This window comes from Ursus americanus, chromosome X (assembly GCF_024610735.1).
Source record: "Ursus americanus isolate L20-20 chromosome X, mUrsAme1.1.p, whole genome shotgun sequence".
Taxonomy (NCBI): domain Eukaryota; kingdom Metazoa; phylum Chordata; class Mammalia; order Carnivora; family Ursidae; genus Ursus; species Ursus americanus.
This window is the reverse complement of record NC_142164.1, coordinates 85,490,968-85,508,807: the sequence shown is the minus strand read 5'-3', so window position 1 is coordinate 85,508,807 and position 17,840 is coordinate 85,490,968. Positions and strand designations below refer to the sequence as shown.

Below are 17,840 nucleotides of genomic sequence, written 5' to 3'. Positions count from 1 at the left end.
CTTCCCATTTCATTAAGTTGGTATTATCTTTATACCAAAACAAAAGACGACAGTTCAAAAACAGAAAACTACAGACCAAAATTTCTCTTGAACATAGATGCAAAAATCCCCCCCCCAAAAAAAACTAGCAAATTGAGTCTGGAACTGTATAAAAAGAATTACACACTATGACCACATGGGATTTATTATGCAAGGCTGGGTCAATATTTCAAAATGAATCAATGTAATCTACCATATCAACAAAAGGAGAAGAAAACGCAAATGATCGTATCAATTAATACAGGTTAAACACATTTGTTAAATGCAACACCCATTCATGATAAAGACCCCCAACTAGTTAACAATACAGGGGAATTACTTGATAAAGAGCATCTACAAAATATCTATAGCTAACATCACACTTGAAATAGCGAAAGACTAAATGCTCTCCCAAAATCAGGAACAAAGCAAGAATGTCTGTTCTACTCTTATTCAACACATCATTAGAAATTCTACCCACCACAGGAAGGCAAGAAAAATAAATTAAAGGGATACAAATTGGAAAGGAAGAAAAAGAACCATCTCTATTTATAGGTGACAAGATTGTTTACATAAAAAAATTCACAGAATTTACCAAAAAAAATCCTACAACTAATAATTGAGTTCAACAGGGTCACAGAATGCAAGATGAACATACAAAAGTCCATCACACTTCTATATACTAACAATGAACATGTGAGACTGAAATTTAAAACACGATATCATTTACAATCACTCTGAAGAAAATAAAATACAAAACACATACAGGATCCGTGAACTGAAAATTACAAAATGCTAATGAAAAAACTAAAAAATGACCTAAAGAAATGGAGACACGTATCATGCCCAAGGACTGGAAGACTCTACACAGTAAAGATGCCAATTTTCCTCCAAAATGATCTAGAGGTCTCATGAGATTCCTCCCAATATCCCAGCAAAGCTACTTGTAGACATAGACAAGCAGATTCTAAAATTCATATGGAAGGTACAGACCTTAGACAAAGAAGAATCTTGAGAAAGAAAAGTAAAATGGAAGGAATCACGATTCCTGACATTTACGTTATTACTATGGTAATAAAAACAGTGTGGCGTTGGCAGAAGGACAGACACAAAGACCAACAGAACAGAATAGACAACAAAGAAGATCACCCAAAAATGTCCAAATGAGTTTTTACAAAGGCACAAAAGCAATTCAATAGATGAAGATAGCCTTTTCAACAAATGGCGGAGTATATGGATATCCATACACAAAATCAAATGGATCCTGACCTAAATATCACGTTATACAAAAATCAACTCAAGATGGATCACAGACTTGAACATAAAATGTAAAACTATAAAAATTAAAAAAAAAAACAACAGAAGAGAAAATCTTCAGTATGTAAGGCTGGGCACAGAGTTCTTGGACTTCACGTCAAAAGCACAATCCATAAAAGGAAAAATTGATAAATTGGACCTCAACAAAATTAGAAACTTTTTTGCTATGCAAAAGACAGTTAACAGGATGAAAAGACGAGCTACAGACTGGGAGAAAATATGTGCAAACCACATCTTAGCCGAAGGGCTAGTATCTAGAATATATAAAGAATTCTCAAAGCTCAACAGTAAAAACACAATCCAATTAGAAACAGGCAAAAGACATAAACAGACATTTCACCAAGGTGGATATACAGTTGGCAAATAAGTACATGAAAAGATACTCGACTCATACATAAGCCAACAGAGAAATGCCAATTAAACCCACAATGAGATATCGCTACACACCTATCAGCTAAAATAAAAAATAATGACGATACTAAATGTTGACTAGGATGTGGACAAACTGGCTCACTCATACTGCTCTGGGGAATGTAAAATGGTACATTCGCTCTCAAAAATAGTTTGGTAGGGTTTTGTTTTGCTTTGTTTGTAAAACTAAACATGCAGGGGGACCTCAGGGCCTCAGTCAGTTGAGCATCCAACTCTGGGCTTTGGCTCAGGTCGTGATCTCATGGGTCGTGGGCTTGAGCCCCTCGTTGGGACCCTGTGCTCAGCATGGAGTCTGCTTGAGATTCTCTCTCTCCCCCGCCCCACGCTTTCTCTCTCACTCACTCTCTCCCTCTCAAATAAATAAATAAAATCTTGAAAAAAAAACTAAACATGCAATTATCATATGATCCACCAATCGCACTCTTGGACATTTATCTCAGAAAATGAAAACACATGTCCACACAAAAACCTGTACATGAATGTCCATAGCAGCTGTATCCCTAACAGCCAAAAACTAGCAATAGCCCAGATGTTCTCCAGCAAGTAAACAGTGAAAGGAACTGTGATACATACATGGAATACTATTCAGCAATAAAAATAACTGGGGCGCCTGGGTGGCTCAGTCGGTTAAGCGGCTGCCTTTAGCTCAGATTCTAGGGTCCTGGGGTCAAGCCCCGCATCAGGCTCCCTGCTCAGTGGAGAACCTACTTCTGCCTCTCCCTCTGCCTGCCACTCTGCCTGCTTGTGCTTTCTGTCTGTCAAATAAATAAATAAAATCTTAAAAAAAAATGAATGAACTGATATATGCAACTAGTAGATAAATCATCAAAAAATTAAGCCAAGTGAAAAATAATAATCATCCCAAGAGTTACATACTGCGTAATTCCACTCCATGCAACATTTTCAAAGTAATGAAATTTTAGGGGGTACCTGGGTGGCTCAGTCAGTTAAGCACCCAACTCTTTTTTTTTTTTTTTTAAGATTTTATTTATTTATCTGACAGAGAGAGAGACAGCGAGAGAGGGAACACAAGCAGGGGGAGTGGGAGAGAGAGAAGCATGCTTCCGCTGAGCAGGGAGCCCAATACAGGGCTCGATCCCAGGACCCTGGGATCATGACCTGAGCCAAAGGCAGACGCTTAATGACTGAGTCACCCAGGTGCCCCAAGCACCCAACTCTTCATTTCAGCTCAGGTCATGATCTCAGGATCATGGGATCGAGCCTTGCAATGTGCTCCACATTCCGCAGGGAGTCTGCTTGTCCCTCTCCCTCCGCTCCTCCCCCGGCTTGTGCCCTCTCTCTCTCTCTGAAATAAATAAATAAATAAAATCTTTAAAAAATTTTTTAGAAACAGAGTACAGATTAGTGGTTGCCAGGAATCAGAGACACTGGGGGGGGAGGGGTGGTGGATGGGAAGGAGGTGGGCGGGGTTATAAAAAAGCAACAGGAGGGATCCTTGTGTTGCTGGAACTGATCAGTATCTTCACTGTCAGGGTGATCACAGCAACCCACACGGGTGATGAACCACACAGACTAAATGCACACATGCAAATGAGTCTAAGTAAAGCTGGGGACATCTTAATGGGATCAGTGGATTATATTAATGTTAATATCCTGGTTGTGCTATTATACTAGTTTTGCAAAATGGTACCAATGGGAAATTGAGTAAAGGGTACACAGGATCGTTCTGTATTATTCCTTAGAAGTACATGGGTATCTATAATGTTCCTCCATAAAAATTTCAATTAACAGTAAAAGACAAGAGTGGGTCTACTTTCCTTGGTAACCAGGAGACAGTCCACACAGGGGCCTTTTACAAAGTCTGAGGTATGAATGGAGACACAGATGAGCGGCACATGACCCACAGAAATGAGATGGAACTAGTCCTATAAATGATAAAACAAACCCCTCTGCTTCAGTTGCCACACTCGTGTGCCGAAGAAAAGGTCTAAATTAACTGTAAGCCAAGTGAATGGACCTGTTCCCCCCCAAAACTCTAGCAGTTGTGACCATCCCCTCCTTGGGGATGCCAAACACATAGTTAGGGAAGCAAGAGGTTTGGCCCTCAGCTGGCCGAGCTGGGCACTCAGTCACCGCGGAACTGCCGGGTCGAACTCAGGCATCCTGGGGCCTGGCTAATGACGGAGTGAACATGCCTATTCCCCCCCCCTTCCTTTTGCTTTGAGGACCCCTTCCCCCTCAGAGTTGGCTCTGCCCTTTCTACAACTATAGTTGTAGAAACAACAAACTCCTCAGGAAATGGCCCAAGAAATCCCTTTACGTCTGCATTAGTGCGTATCTGGAATCCCGTTGTCGGAAGACTGGTCTCTTAAGGGGGTCCCGCCTCATGAAGGCTCAGAGAAGAATGTGCTGCTTCCAGAAAAAGCCAAACTGGATGCCAACAAGAAGAGAAATGTCCTTCTGCCTGGCACAACAGGCCACAGAAGAGGCTTTGAGTCACAACTTGTCTGTGACATCTTCATGCTTTCCTGGCTGCTTTGTATAAGCCAAGTAACCCTGAAAGGCTTATAACCTACTCAGACCACAGAAGCAAATGACTTTCTTCCTCTCTTATTGTCACCGTTGCTAAAAGAAGAAATACTCTGCTCCCTGGCAGCAATGGAAGACAGAAGCAAGAAGCTAATTCCAGAGAGGATTCTCCCAAACTGTGTTTAACGCCCCCAGTTTTTAGGCATGGCTGCTACAGACGGACAGAGGCAATCAACAGGCACCTATTACAGGCCTGCCCTGGGTAAGGAAAGGCAACCCAAAGAGCCATCAATCACAGTTTCCCAGTCAGCGGAGGAATGTCACAATCACACATAAAGAACGCAAAACACAACACAGGCAATAAGCCAGTAAATGGGTGGTCTGGACAATATAGGTGTGTTCAGGGTTGTGTAGACAGAGAGAGGGCCCTTGCTGAAATGATCAGGGAAGGCTTTAAGGAGAAGGGGGGAGTAGAGCCACCCTTCGAGGGAAAAGAAAGATCCAGATGGGAACAGGAAGAAGCAGAAGAATGCTATCAGGAAGCAGGCAAATAAACCAATAATTGAGTGGTTTAATAATTGAGTCCAAAATATATTCCAAGGACAGACAGTGAGTATGCTGGTTTAACTGGAGTCTGAGGCTTGTTTTCCATTATGGAAAAGAAAACTGCTAAGAAAGAAGAAAATCATTTGAATTTTTTACAATGGTGGTATACTCATGTATTACCTGTATTTTTTAAAGTTATTTATTTACTTATTTGACAGAGAGAAAGAGAGAGAGAGAAAGCAAGCACAAACAGGGGGAACAGCAGGCAGAGGCAGAGGGAGAAGCAGACTCCCCGTTGAGCAGGGAGCCCGATGCGGGGCTCGATCCCAGGACCCTGAGATCATGACCTGAGCCAAAAGCAGACGCGTAACCAACTGAGCCTCCCAGGTACCCCGTATTACCTGTATATTAAAAAACACAAACAAAAATGTTTTAAAGGAAGGGACGCTGGGGCCCCTGGGTGGCTCAGTTGGTTAAGCATCACACTCTTGATTTCGGCTCAGGTCATGATCTCAGGGTCGTGGGATTGAGCCCCGAGTTGGGCTCCATGCTGAGCGTGGAGCCTGCTTGGGATTCTCTCTCTTCCTCTTTCTCTGCCCCTCCCGCACTCATTCTCACTCGAAAGAAAGAAAGAAAGAAAGAAAGAAAGAAAGAAAGAAAGAAAGAAAGAAAGGAAGGCTAAGGCTGAGGAGGAATCTAGACTCACAGATATCGAGTCTGTGGCTGGTATGGCAGGCAAAGTTTTTAGCCCCCAAAAGCCATTATTTACTGCCTTTTCTCTTTCCCAGCTCCAAAACTAGATGGTGAAAAATCAAGTGCCCAATAGCCCTTTAGAAAAAGGAGAGCCACATGACTCTATTTTAGCCAATAAGATGTAAGGGGAAAATCTACCGGGGGGGGGGGGGGAGCTGGGAAACACTTCATTTTCTGAAAAAAAAACTTTTCCCCCTCCCTCTCCTTCCTACTTGTCTTGAACAAGGTTATGAGATGTTGTGATGTCTAGACCTGAGGCAACCACCTTGCATTGCAACCATGAGGACGCAGACCTAAGAATGAAAAGCCAACATTCTCATGATCACAGAATGGAGAGATAAAAAGGGTCTGAGTCCTTCATGACATTCATCGGCCACTGACTAACCCTGGAACTGCCACACCTCTAGAGTTCTTCTGATGAGAAAATCAATTTGGCTTAAGCCACTGGTAGTCAGGTATTCCATTACTTAGAGCAAGAAGTATCTATCCTAAGTAACAGAGCTATAAACTTCAGGACAGAATACAAAAGCAACCAAAGTTAGGTGTTCGATCCCTGAATAGGCAAAGTGACTCTAATTCCTGAACCCCAAATTAACATTTAGCAATAGCAATGGAATATTATGTCATTTCCGAAGTATGAATGGCAGCTTCAAGAAGTGGCCCGGTCCAAAATAATGGGATTTCAAGGACATTTCAATAGTTAGTGGAAACAAGTAACAAAATCCTTTAAATCAAAACCATCCCATGATCTGGCACAATGAACACCTATTGTTTGTCTGTCCGGCGATTCCCCACCACCAACTCCTTTCTTTGGCTATTTATTTTCCGACAGTTTTATTGAGGCATAGTTTATATATCCTCAAGTTCACCCACTTAAAATACACAATTCAATGGAGTTTACTATAATTACAAAGTTGTGCAATCATCACCACAATCCAACTTTATTTATTTTTTTAAAGATTTTATTTATTTATTTGACAGAGATAGAGACAGCCAGCGAGAGAGGGAACACAAGCAGGGGGAGTGGGAGAGGAAGAAGCAGGCTCATAGCAGAAGAGCCTGATGTGGGGCTCGATCCCAGATCGCCGGGATCACGCCCTGAGCCAAAGGCAGACGCTTAACCGCTGTGCCACCCAGGCGCCCCCACAATCCAACTTTAGAATGTGTTCATCATCCCAAAAAGAAACCTCATACCCATTCGCGGTCACTCATTTCGTCCCCTCCCCCACACGGGCCTAGGCAACCATTCATCTACTTCCTGTCTCTATAGATTTGCCTATTCTGCGCATTTCACACCAATGGGCTCATACAACATGTAGTCTTTCACACAGTGTTTATGGTGTTTTTGAAGTTCATCCATGTTATGGCATGTATCGGTATTTTTATGGCCAAATAATATTCCATTATATGGCTATACCACATTTTCTTTATCCATTCATCAATTAATGGACATTTGGGTGATTTCTGACTTTTGGCTAATATGAATAATGTTATGAACATTCATGTTTGCGTTTTTTGTAGATATGTTTCTCTTTTCTCTAGTATACCCGGGGGTGCTGGGTCATATAGTAACTCTACGTTTAAACTTTTGTGAAACTGCAAACTTTTCCATAGCAGCGGCACTGTTTTATATTCCCACCAGCGATGCAGGAGGGTTCCAGTTTCTCCACATCCTTGTCAACACCGGGTACTGTCTTTTTTGTTATAGCCATCCTAGTGGGTATGAGTAATCACTCATTGGGGTTTTGATTTGAATTTTCCTAACGACTAATGATATTGAGCATCTTTTCATGTGTTCGTGGCTCTTCGTAAAGGTTTTTTGGAGTGATGTCTATTCAGATCCTTTGCTCACTTATATATATTTTTTTAAGATTTTATTTTTGAGAGAGAGAGAGAGCAAGAGAGAGAGCACAAGCAGGGGGAACAGCAGAGGGAGCGGGAGAAGCAGACTCTCCTCTGAGCGGGGAGGGGGCTCGATCCCGGGACCCTGAGATCATGGTCTGAGCCGAAGGTAGATGCTTAACCTACTGAGACACCCAGGTGCCCCCTGCCTTTGCTCACTTTTATATGCACTGGATAGAAGTTCCTCATCAGGGGGCGCCTGGGTGGCACAGAGGTTAAGCGTCTGCCTTCGGCTCAGGGCGTGATCCCAATGTTCTGGGATCGAACCCCACATCAGGCTCCTCTGCTATAAGCCTGCCTCTTCCTCTCCCACTCCCCCTGCTTGTGTTCTCTCTCTCGCTGGCTGTCGAATAAATAAATAAAATCTTTAAGAAAAAAAAAAAAAAGAAGTTCCTCATCAGATATATGCCCTGCAGATATTGTCTCCCATACTGTAGGCTGCCTTTTTACTTTCTCCGTAGTTTCTTTTGAAACCCACCTTCGGCTATTTATTGCAGCAATATTTGTAATACCAAAAGACTGGAAATAATGCAACTATATATCAAAAGGGGATGGGCTGAATAAACTATGGTATGTCCACACAATGGAGTACTATGTCACTGTGAATGAATTACACATTCCAATGGCATGAGGAAAACTGTCCACTACAATGAAGAGATCTCCAAGATACACTGTTAGAAGGAAAAACCAAAGATGTAAGAGAATGTATAGTGTATGCTACCATTTGTTTAATAAAAGACCATGCAAATATATTTTAAAATTTGCTGCTTTAAAACCAAAAACAGAAAAAGAAAAGATTTTTAAAAAGTTTTGGGTTAAGCTACTTATACAGGGAAGGGGGAGAGATACCAAGATTGAAAGGACAAGGATAAAAGCTATACCTGTCCGAATGCACCTCACTTTGTAAATTTGACTCTGAAACCACATATATGTTTTTTTACACTATAGTAAAACAAAGTTCTTAAAGTTAAAAAGCGATTAACTTTTTACTCCAGAAACCAATTCTGAATTTTACTCCAGAAACCAATATTGTACTGTATATAAACTACCTAAAATTTAAATTAGGGGAGTCTGGGTGGCTCAGATGGTTAAGTGTCTGCCTTCAGCTCAGGTCAGGATCTCAGGGTGCTGGGATCAAGTCCCACATCAGGCTCCCTGCTCAGCAAGGAGTCTGCTTCTCCCTCTCCCTCTGCTCCTCCCCCTGCTCGTGCTCACTCTTTCTTTTGCTCTCTCTCAAATAAATAGAGTAAAATTTAAAAAGCTTTAAAAAATTTAAATTAAAAAAACATTTAAAAAAAGAAGAAAAAAAAAGCAAAAGCAAAATGAAATGAATGAACCTAACTGGGTACTGAGTTGCTGACCTAACCATACTGTCAGGAACTATTTAAATGAAATTAAAACCCAATAATTTGACCATACATTCCTAATGGAATATATAAAACAAAAGAACTACATGGAAATATTAAACCATTTGAAAATTCAAATTGTTAATAACATTATTATTGATCAGAAACCATTATATGGATATATTTTTTTATTTATGGTAGGATAAAGCAAGAAAATAATTATGCTAAGATCCTTATGAATCAAGATTCTCAATATAAGTAAAAGATAAATACAGAATCAAAGAAGTTAAATAAAAACCCTATAATCCTCCATTTGCATTGGAAATACCAGTTTGGATTCATGTTCTATTTTATCTTTAAAAATGTATGCATATTTTCCAGCCTTGTTTTAAGAGAATGAAAATTCGAGCCACAGCCTGGGAGAAAATATTTGCACAGCACATATCCAACAATGAACTTATATCCAGAATATAGAAAGAACTCTCAAAATTCAATAGGAAGGAACCAAACAACCCAATTAAAGACAGGCAAGATACACGAACAGACATTTCACCAAAGAGGATAGATGGGAGGCAAATAAGCACACGAATAAATGTTCACCATCATTAACTGCCAGGGGAAAAAAGTTTCAGTCAGGACGACATACCACTATATATTTATTAGAATGGCTAAAATCCAAACACTGACAATGCCATTTGCTCATGAGGACTCTGAGTAACAGGAACACTCATTCATTGCTGGTGGGAATGCGAAATGATACAGCCACCTTGGAAGACAGTTAAGCAATTTCTTATAAAGTTAAACATATATCTATGCCCGTTCCAAATATGTAGGAAAGTCAAGTATCCTGTCATTCACAGGGAAGCAGTGACCATTTTGCTGTGGTTTTTCAACTTCTTACCCCTATAAGCAAAGCTTTCCTTGTTAATCGGTATCAAGAGGAAGACCAGAAATCTCATTTCAGTTGAAAATGAAATCTATGTGTGCTTATCTCAAATTTGACATAGAATTCAGTATTTATGTGGCAAAATACCAGCACAGGTTTCACATTTAAGAGGTAATTTTTATTCTTTATTTTTAGTTTTAAGAAAATAATTTTTTTTGTAAGATTTATTTATTTGGGGGCGCCTGGGTGGCTCAGTCATTAAGGGTCTGCCTTCGGCTTAGGGCGTGATCCCAGGGTCCTGGGATCGAGCCCTGCATCAGGCTCCCTGCCCTGCTGGAGCCTGCATCTTCCTTTCCCACCCCCCCTGCTTGTGTTCCCTCTCTCGCTGGCTGTCTGTCTCTCTGTCAAATAAATAAATAAAATCTTTAAAAAATTAATAAATAAATAAAAAATAAAGATTTATTTATTTGAGAGAGACAGAGCAAGAACACTGGGGAGGGGGGGAAGAGGGAAAGAATCCCCAGGGAGACTCCCAACTGAGCATACCATGCAGGGCTCCATCTCACGACCCAGGAGATCATGGCCTGAGCCAAAAACCAAGAGTCAGATGCTCAACCTACAGGGCTACCCAGACACCCCATAAAGCTTAATTTTAAGTCTCATATAAAATTAAGTCTTAGGCTATATTTTTATTCATACTGCTTTGCCATATGGTTTTAATAACTTACTTAACATTGGCAATGTATTCGCACGTTGTAAACAGCATTAATTAAAATGAATTTACAAACTTTATTTAAATTAAATCAACTGAGCTTACTTTTTTAAAAAGTAAATCCCATCTTGGATTAAAACAGTTACTGAACAGAAATGTATTATGCTGCTTTATGAATTTTCTAAATGTATAAAAAGGAAAGAAAGGTAACCTAAGCTTGATTGCCTATTTGTTTTTCAAGAAAAGCTGGCTAGGGGCGCCTGGGTGGTACAACGGTTAAGCGTCTGCCTTCGGCTCAGGGCGTGATCCTGGCGTTCTGGGATCGAGCCCCACATCAGGCTCCTCCGCTATGAGCCTGCTTCTTCCTCTCCCACTCCCCCTGCTTGTGTTCCCTCTCTCGCTGGCTGTCTCTATCTCTGTTGAATAAATAAATAAAATCTTTAAAAAAAAAGAAAAAAGAAAAGAAAAGCTGGCTAAAGTTCATTTTTCATTTTAAATGGGGGGAAAACTGGTTTTGCTGATACCACGTACCATATATCATATCTTACTAGGGCCCTCGATAGTAGAAACTATAAGATGATTTTTAGGCCTACTTGAATAAGGGGAAAGGGGAAAAAATCAAGTAGGAAATTTTACAGTAAGGGGAAAAAAAAACAAAACCCTTAAGTTTCCTCTACCATGTACCGCCCCCCCCCATCCTGCATTAGAGTGGATATCCTTTGCAGGAAAGAAAAACCACACAGAGCAGGTGAATAAGTTGACCAAAATTAACAAATCCACAGAAACCTATTACTCTTTACTCAGAAGGGACAATTATTACTGGATCATTACATCTAAAACTCATGAATCATGCTAAGGTACCATGGGCTGTAGAAATCATCTGTACACAGGAGGTCCCCGAGAGCTGAAAAGCATTTCAAAGATCCCTCTTGGATAAAAAAAAATTGAGATTGGGGATGAAGACAATGTCTCTGAACCAGTTAGAGGTGGTCATTGGCAAAACACTGTGAAGGTACCAAATGCCACTGAATGGTACCCTTTGAAATGGCTAGTGGTTAATTTTATGTTACGTGAATTTTACAGCGATTTAAAAAAAAAAAAATCTAGGGGCGCCTGGGTGGCACAGTGGTTAAGCATCTGCCTTTGGCTCAGGGCGTGATCCTGGCATTGTGGGATCGAGCCCCACATAGGGCTCCTCCGCTGTGGGCCTGCTTTTTCCTCTCCCACTCCCCCTGTTTGTGTTCCCTCTCTCGCTGGCTGTCTCTATCTCTGTCAAATATCTTTAAAAATAAATAAATTTTTAAAAAATTAAAAAAAAAATCTGACTAGGGTCTGTTGGAAGCTTCTAGAAGGGTAATAGACTAGATCTGGCCTGGAAGGAAACTGAAGTTCTGAATTGAAAATAGAGGCACGAACTGGTGGAGACAGCTCTAATGAGAGCGTGTTTCACACTCCACAGCCACAATAACAAACAGGTCTGGGTGCAACCCAGTTCATGTGCACACATGACAGAAAAAAAAAGTTCAGGAAAGAATATTTACTGTTCCCATGCCATCACACGTTACTCTGATGTTTTTATTCTTTTCGAGTCCATTTTGCCTCTTTCTTTTTTTTTTTTAAATGCTGGCCATGATTCATTAAATTGATCTCTTAAGGTGACTGGCAAATTCTAATGGACTCAAGTGTCAGGTTAAGGGGTTGGCACCTGATGCAGATTATTTTAAGGCAATGGAATTGACCACTAAGAATATAACCAGAAATCTGTAAGCAGAATTTTTGATCGGGGGAAAAACCTCCACCCTGTGCATAAAGTCATTGTTTTACGATTATCTTTGTCATTGCGCTAAATTTAAATTGATTTATCTACCATCCTATGATGAAGTCAGTACATACACTATGTATTGCTCATAGTGAGTCCTTCAGCTGCTTATCACTTAAATTGCTGGTAAATTTCCCAAAGAACACTATTTCCTTATATATTAGTAAGTAGGCTTGTATTAGTCTAGATAAAAATAAATTTCAAGGTATTGCCCACACCCTTTTGTAAGAGAGGCAGAGAGATTCTGAATTTCTGTTTTATTCTACTGCTGTGAATTCAAATAAGTTCTTTTCTTCTAAGGAAACAGTTGCTTCACCATAAATTAGAGACAGACTATTGACAGCAAACCCTCCTAAGATGGTGGCAAGGTAGCTTCATAAAAAACAGAAAGTGTACTCTTCATTATTCATTAGGGGCATTCAGGATCAGCTATCCAACCATCTGTCCAAAATGCTATAGAAAAGATTTTCAGCTTTGGCTGGAAATGACTCTTTTAACTTTAATATCCTATTATTTTTGACCATATGCCTAAAATTCTCTTAGCTCAAAATAAATCTAGCATGTAAATTGTTGGAAAAAGATACCGTGTGTCAGGAATTTAGCTGTGACCTTTCCCTAAGGTTTTCGATTAATTCATATCACAATAATTTTAATGTCATCAGTGGTACAAATGCTTATATTTTTGAAAGCGCAATACTTCTTGTATTTCAGAGACAGAAATACAGGCTGCGCATCGCCTAGCTGTGGGCAGAAATCAATCTAATGCTCATGACTATCAGCAGCTAATTAGGGGGAGAAACACGTTCCTTTTTAATTTCTAAGAAAAGCAATAAAAGCTTGTGTTATAATTTTAAACCCAAACAGCCATAATTATGCTATCTCCAGGAGGCCAAAATTTTTCACTTGATAATTTAATTCGGCAAGCAAGGCTCTGTAATAGGTGGGAGGTGGGGGGTGATTTAAAAAAAAGCCAGATTTGGCTCTACTGACTTTTTGACCACTCTATGTACCAGAGAACATCTGATCTCTTAACTAAGTACACGTTTTTAAAATAATATTAGTTTTTTGGTGACACAGTCAGTACCAAGGTTAGTGCAACAATTTTCTAAATACAGCCATGCGATTTGAGCACATACAAGGACTCTCCATATACAAATACTAGTTTGTTAAATGACAGCCCAAGGTATTTAATAAGTATACTGTCATTCCCTAATTCATACACACACACACACACACACACACACATGACAGCCCAAGGTATTTAATAAGTATACTGTCATTCCCTAATTCATACACACACACACACACACACACACACACACACACACTCCTATTGGTCTGAGGCATAAAGTAAATAATTTGTTTAAATACATCCACAAATCTGGGCACCTGGGTGGCTCAGTTGTTAAGCGTCTGCCTTCAGCTCAGGTCATAATAATCCCAGGGTCCTGGGATCAAGCCCCGCATTGGGCTCCCTGCTCAGCGGGAAGCCTGCTTCTCCCTCTCCCACCCCCTCTGCTTGTGTTCCCTCTCTCACTGTCTCTCTCTCTCTCTGTCAAATAAATAAATAAATACATCTTAAAAAAAAATACATCCACATAAAGAAAGGGGGGTAATCAGAAGGGGGAATGAAACATGAGAGACTATGGACTATGAGAAACAAACTGAGGGCTACAGAGGGGAGGGGGGTGGGGGAATGGGATAGACCGGTGATGGGTAGTAAGGAGGGCACATATTGCATGGTGCACTGGGTGTTATACACAACTAATGAATCATCGAGCCTTACATCGAAAACCGGGGATGTACTGTATGGTGACTAACATAATATAATAAAAAATCATTATTAAAAAAATAAATAAATAAAATAAAAAAAAATACATCCACAAATCTAGAAGCAGACCCACATGTATTTGGATACTTATGACAAAGGTAGCAGCTCTGCAGAGAAGTAGAGAAAGGGTGGTCTTTTCCAAAAATGTGTTAAAGACAAGACAACAGGCCCTAAAATGGAGTGGATCGTGTTAAGCTCCATGTCACAAACTGAAACTTAACTTACAGTTTCGGCTGTCCCAGAAACTGAATCTTAAAGCAGCCAATCATGAATCTCCTGATCAGCATTAGTTAGGTAATCTGCCTAAAAAGCCCTCGCTACCATATCCCATAAGGAAAGTAACCTTAGAGTAACCAATCCAGTCTTCGCTTAGTATAACGCCCCCTTCTGCCTATAAAACGTCTTGCTGGGAGACCTCTTCAGAGCTCTTTCCTCTCAGCTAAACTGGATACTGTCAATTCATGAATCATGGCCCAGAGCCAGTGAGATCTTTAAAACTTACTCAGTTGAATTGTGTTAACAAATGGTTCCGGGTCAACTGACTATCCATATGGGAAAAAATACCACCTGACCCCTACTTCTTTTCATACACACACACACACACACAAATTTATACTAGATTAGAAATCTAAATGTGAAAGGTAAAAACAAAATTTCCAAGACAACACAGAAAGATATCCTCATGAACTTGGCATAAGGAGCAATTTCTTCAAGAAACAAAATCACTAATGTAAAGGAACAATAAGTCATCAAAAACACCATTAAGGAAGTGAAAAGGCCAGTCACAGACTAGAAGGTATCTGTCAATACAGATGTCGGACAAAAGAGTCATATCCAAAAATCTATAAAGAACTCTTACATTTCACTAAGTTAAAAAAAAAAAAAGGCAGACAACCCGGCAGAAATAGTAGACAACAGACAAGCAAGTACTACACAAAGGAGAATGCCCAAATAACCAATAAATGTGTTCATCGTTCTCAAGTTCATTAGGAATCGGGGAGGGGCAGATTTAAACTACCGTTTCAGTATACTTGCTGATCAAAAAAACTACAATTTAAAAGACCAACCATTATCAAGTGTTAGGATGTGGAGCGATAGGAACATAACATGCTGCTGGGATTTTTTTTTAAAGATTTTTTATTTATTTGTCAGAGAGAGGGGAAGAGAGAGAGAGAGAGAGCACACAAGCACGGGGAGCAGCAGGCAGAGGGAGAAGCAGGCTCCTCGCAGAGGAAGGAGCCTGATGAGGGACTTGGTCCCAGGATCCTGGTATCATGACCTGAGCCGAAGGCAGACGCTCAACCGACTGAGCCACCCAGGCGTCCCGCTGCTGGGGATTTAAATTGGTTTAAGCACTTCGGCAGCGTCTACTAAAGCTGAACATATAAAAACTATATGATCCAGCAATTGTACCAAAAGACATGAACAAGAATAGTCACAGCAAACTATTCTTAATAACCCCAAACAAGCCAAACCTCTATTTATGGGTATATAAATGATGTCATACTCACACAATGGAATACTATAGAGCGAGGAAAATGGGCAAATTGCCTCAACAGACATCCCCATGAACAAATCTCACAAACATAATATTGAGCTAAACACAAGCCAGTCACAAAAGAACACCAGACACTGACATGGATACGAAGCTCAAAAGCAAGCAAAACCTAACCGTAGTCCCCTGCATTCAGGATAGTTCACCCTGGACAGTAAGTAGCCAAGGGGGTAATGACCAGAAAGAGTCATAGGCAGGGTTGCCCCGTAAAATACAAGATGTCCAGTTAAATTTGAATTTGAGATAAACAACAAGTAATCTTGCAGTCTAAGTGGGTCCCGTGCAGTATTGGGGACATATATTTTTATTTGCTAAATCTGGCAACCCCCGGCAAAGGAGAGGCTTTTGGAGGGCTGGTAATACTTCCTTTCTGTCTGTTCATTTGGGGTTCATCCAATATGCATTTCTCTGCACGTGCTGTACTTCACAATAAAACAAAACAAAGTACACTCAGTATAGCTTTGCAGATTTTAAAATAACTCCTCAAAGTACTGCGTTTCCTTCCTACTTTCATCAGTGCATGTGGGAGCTGTGGTATTCCTGCAGGAGCCGGACATCGGTCACCTGAAGTGTCGCGGGGCCCAAAGCTATGGGCTCTGCTTTCAGTTTTTATTACAATTACTCCTGCACAGCACGCTTCTTTACTTCTGGAAGCTTCTTGCATGTCCTGCCTCTCGGGGCTTGCTCTTCTTGGTGTGGCTGGTGGTATCTTAGCAAAGGGCAATGCTGGGCGGGAAGGCCGGCTTACCCATCAACCAAAAAACAAAATGCACAAAAACCAGGGTTCAACAAGCAACTCGGTCCGGTCAACCGAATCCGGACACAGAATCCAGTGGCCGGAAGCTACAAAGGAAACTGGGACTTGAGGGCCAACAACTTGGAAACAGACACTTCGGAACCCAGGAAGTCCAATGCTTCATTCAATCCGCTGCCTGCGTTCTCAATTTGCCAGAGGTTTACGCAAACACCTTGAGGGGCTCCCTCCCTCGAGCGCCCATCTCCCCCCCCCCCCCCCCCGCGGTGTTATCACCTACCTTCTTCCTGAAACACAACTGGCAAACCCAAGGAAAGTGTGGTGACCCGTGTAAAGAAAGGCACTAATTACTTTTCTGCTGTTTAAATAAGGGGCTATTTACTACTGGCGAGATTCTTTGGTCTTCAGGGTTGTTTGTGTCGTTGTGTTGTGTTGTTTTGTACTTTCACCCTGTTTTGAAATGAACTCCTCCCCACCCTCAACGAAGAAAAAACTCCTCCAAGTTTAGATGCTTCTCTCTACAAAGCTTAGGACCGAACTTTACAGGCTGGTGGAACCCTTACCTCTCTGCACCCAGCAGCCTCCAGAGAGAGGGCCAAGTTTCTTCGCTTTATTAACAGCAACTCTGTTTCTCTTTCACACAAGCTATTAAAGACAATGACTAGGCACCTGGGCTGGGGAAACAGGTTGCCTGGGAGAAACCCAATTTCACCCTGAAACTGCGAGGCTCTGGCCAGTCAGTGAGTGACTCATCGCTCCGTGCCTCAGTTTCCTCAACTGTAAAATGGGAATAAAAATAGCACCTAAGCAACAAATGCCGTGTAGGGCGACTAAAGCACGGCACCTAGCATACCTTAAGGCCGCTGGCTACCTTCGCGGGTCTTGCCACCTATAAAGATGCAGTTAAAGCATCCGGATGCAGTTAGAGGGACTGGGAGAAGGGGAGACAGAGAGTAAGGGTTCCACCGGCCTACAAAGTTTGGTCCAAGTTGTGCCCAATGCACAGGAGGTGAAGCAGCAGCAGGATGCTTGAGTAGGGTCGGGGGAGGTGCCCACGCCTGGACCCCCGATTCTGGCCGGGACCTCTGACCTCGGGCGCCCTCACTACTCACGTTGCGGTTGAAACTGTTGCCAGGTAGCAGCGGCAGGGCCATGGCTCTCAGCGTCCGAGGGTCAAGGGGCCGAGAAGAGGGGCCAGCGGGGAGCGGCCGCCTTGCGGCCGCGTTGTTTAAACCCCCTCACGTTACCTAGAAACGGGAGGCGGCGTCACGGAAGGAGGAGGAGCTGCGGCCGGCCGGAGGCTCGGGGCGGGGCCAGGCAGGAAGCTCCGCGCGCGCTCCTCTCCCGCCCACCCTCACCCACCCAGCCCAGTGCAGGTCTCCCAAGGCTTTTCTCTCCACACGCGCTGTGCACACAAAGACTGACGACCACACCGCTCCCCGCCCCCGCCGCTTTCTGGTTTAACCCCTTCATAGAGCT

The 17,840-nt window shown here is 41.8% G+C and overlaps 1 protein-coding gene across 1 annotated transcript in view; it reads right to left on the bottom strand.

Annotated features, from left to right (window-relative positions):
- The window catches only part of EFHC2 (EF-hand domain containing 2), a 186,728-nt gene extending 169,139 nt beyond the window's left edge, over positions 1–17,589 (bottom strand). Inside the window, exon 1 of the mRNA XM_087859368.1 lies at positions 17,474–17,589. Coding sequence (XP_087715494.1) covers positions 17,474–17,515 — 42 coding nt within the window. The 5' untranslated portion in view covers positions 17,516–17,589. The remainder of the gene's footprint in view (positions 1–17,473) is intronic.
- Positions 17,590–17,840: the final 251 nt, after the last annotated feature.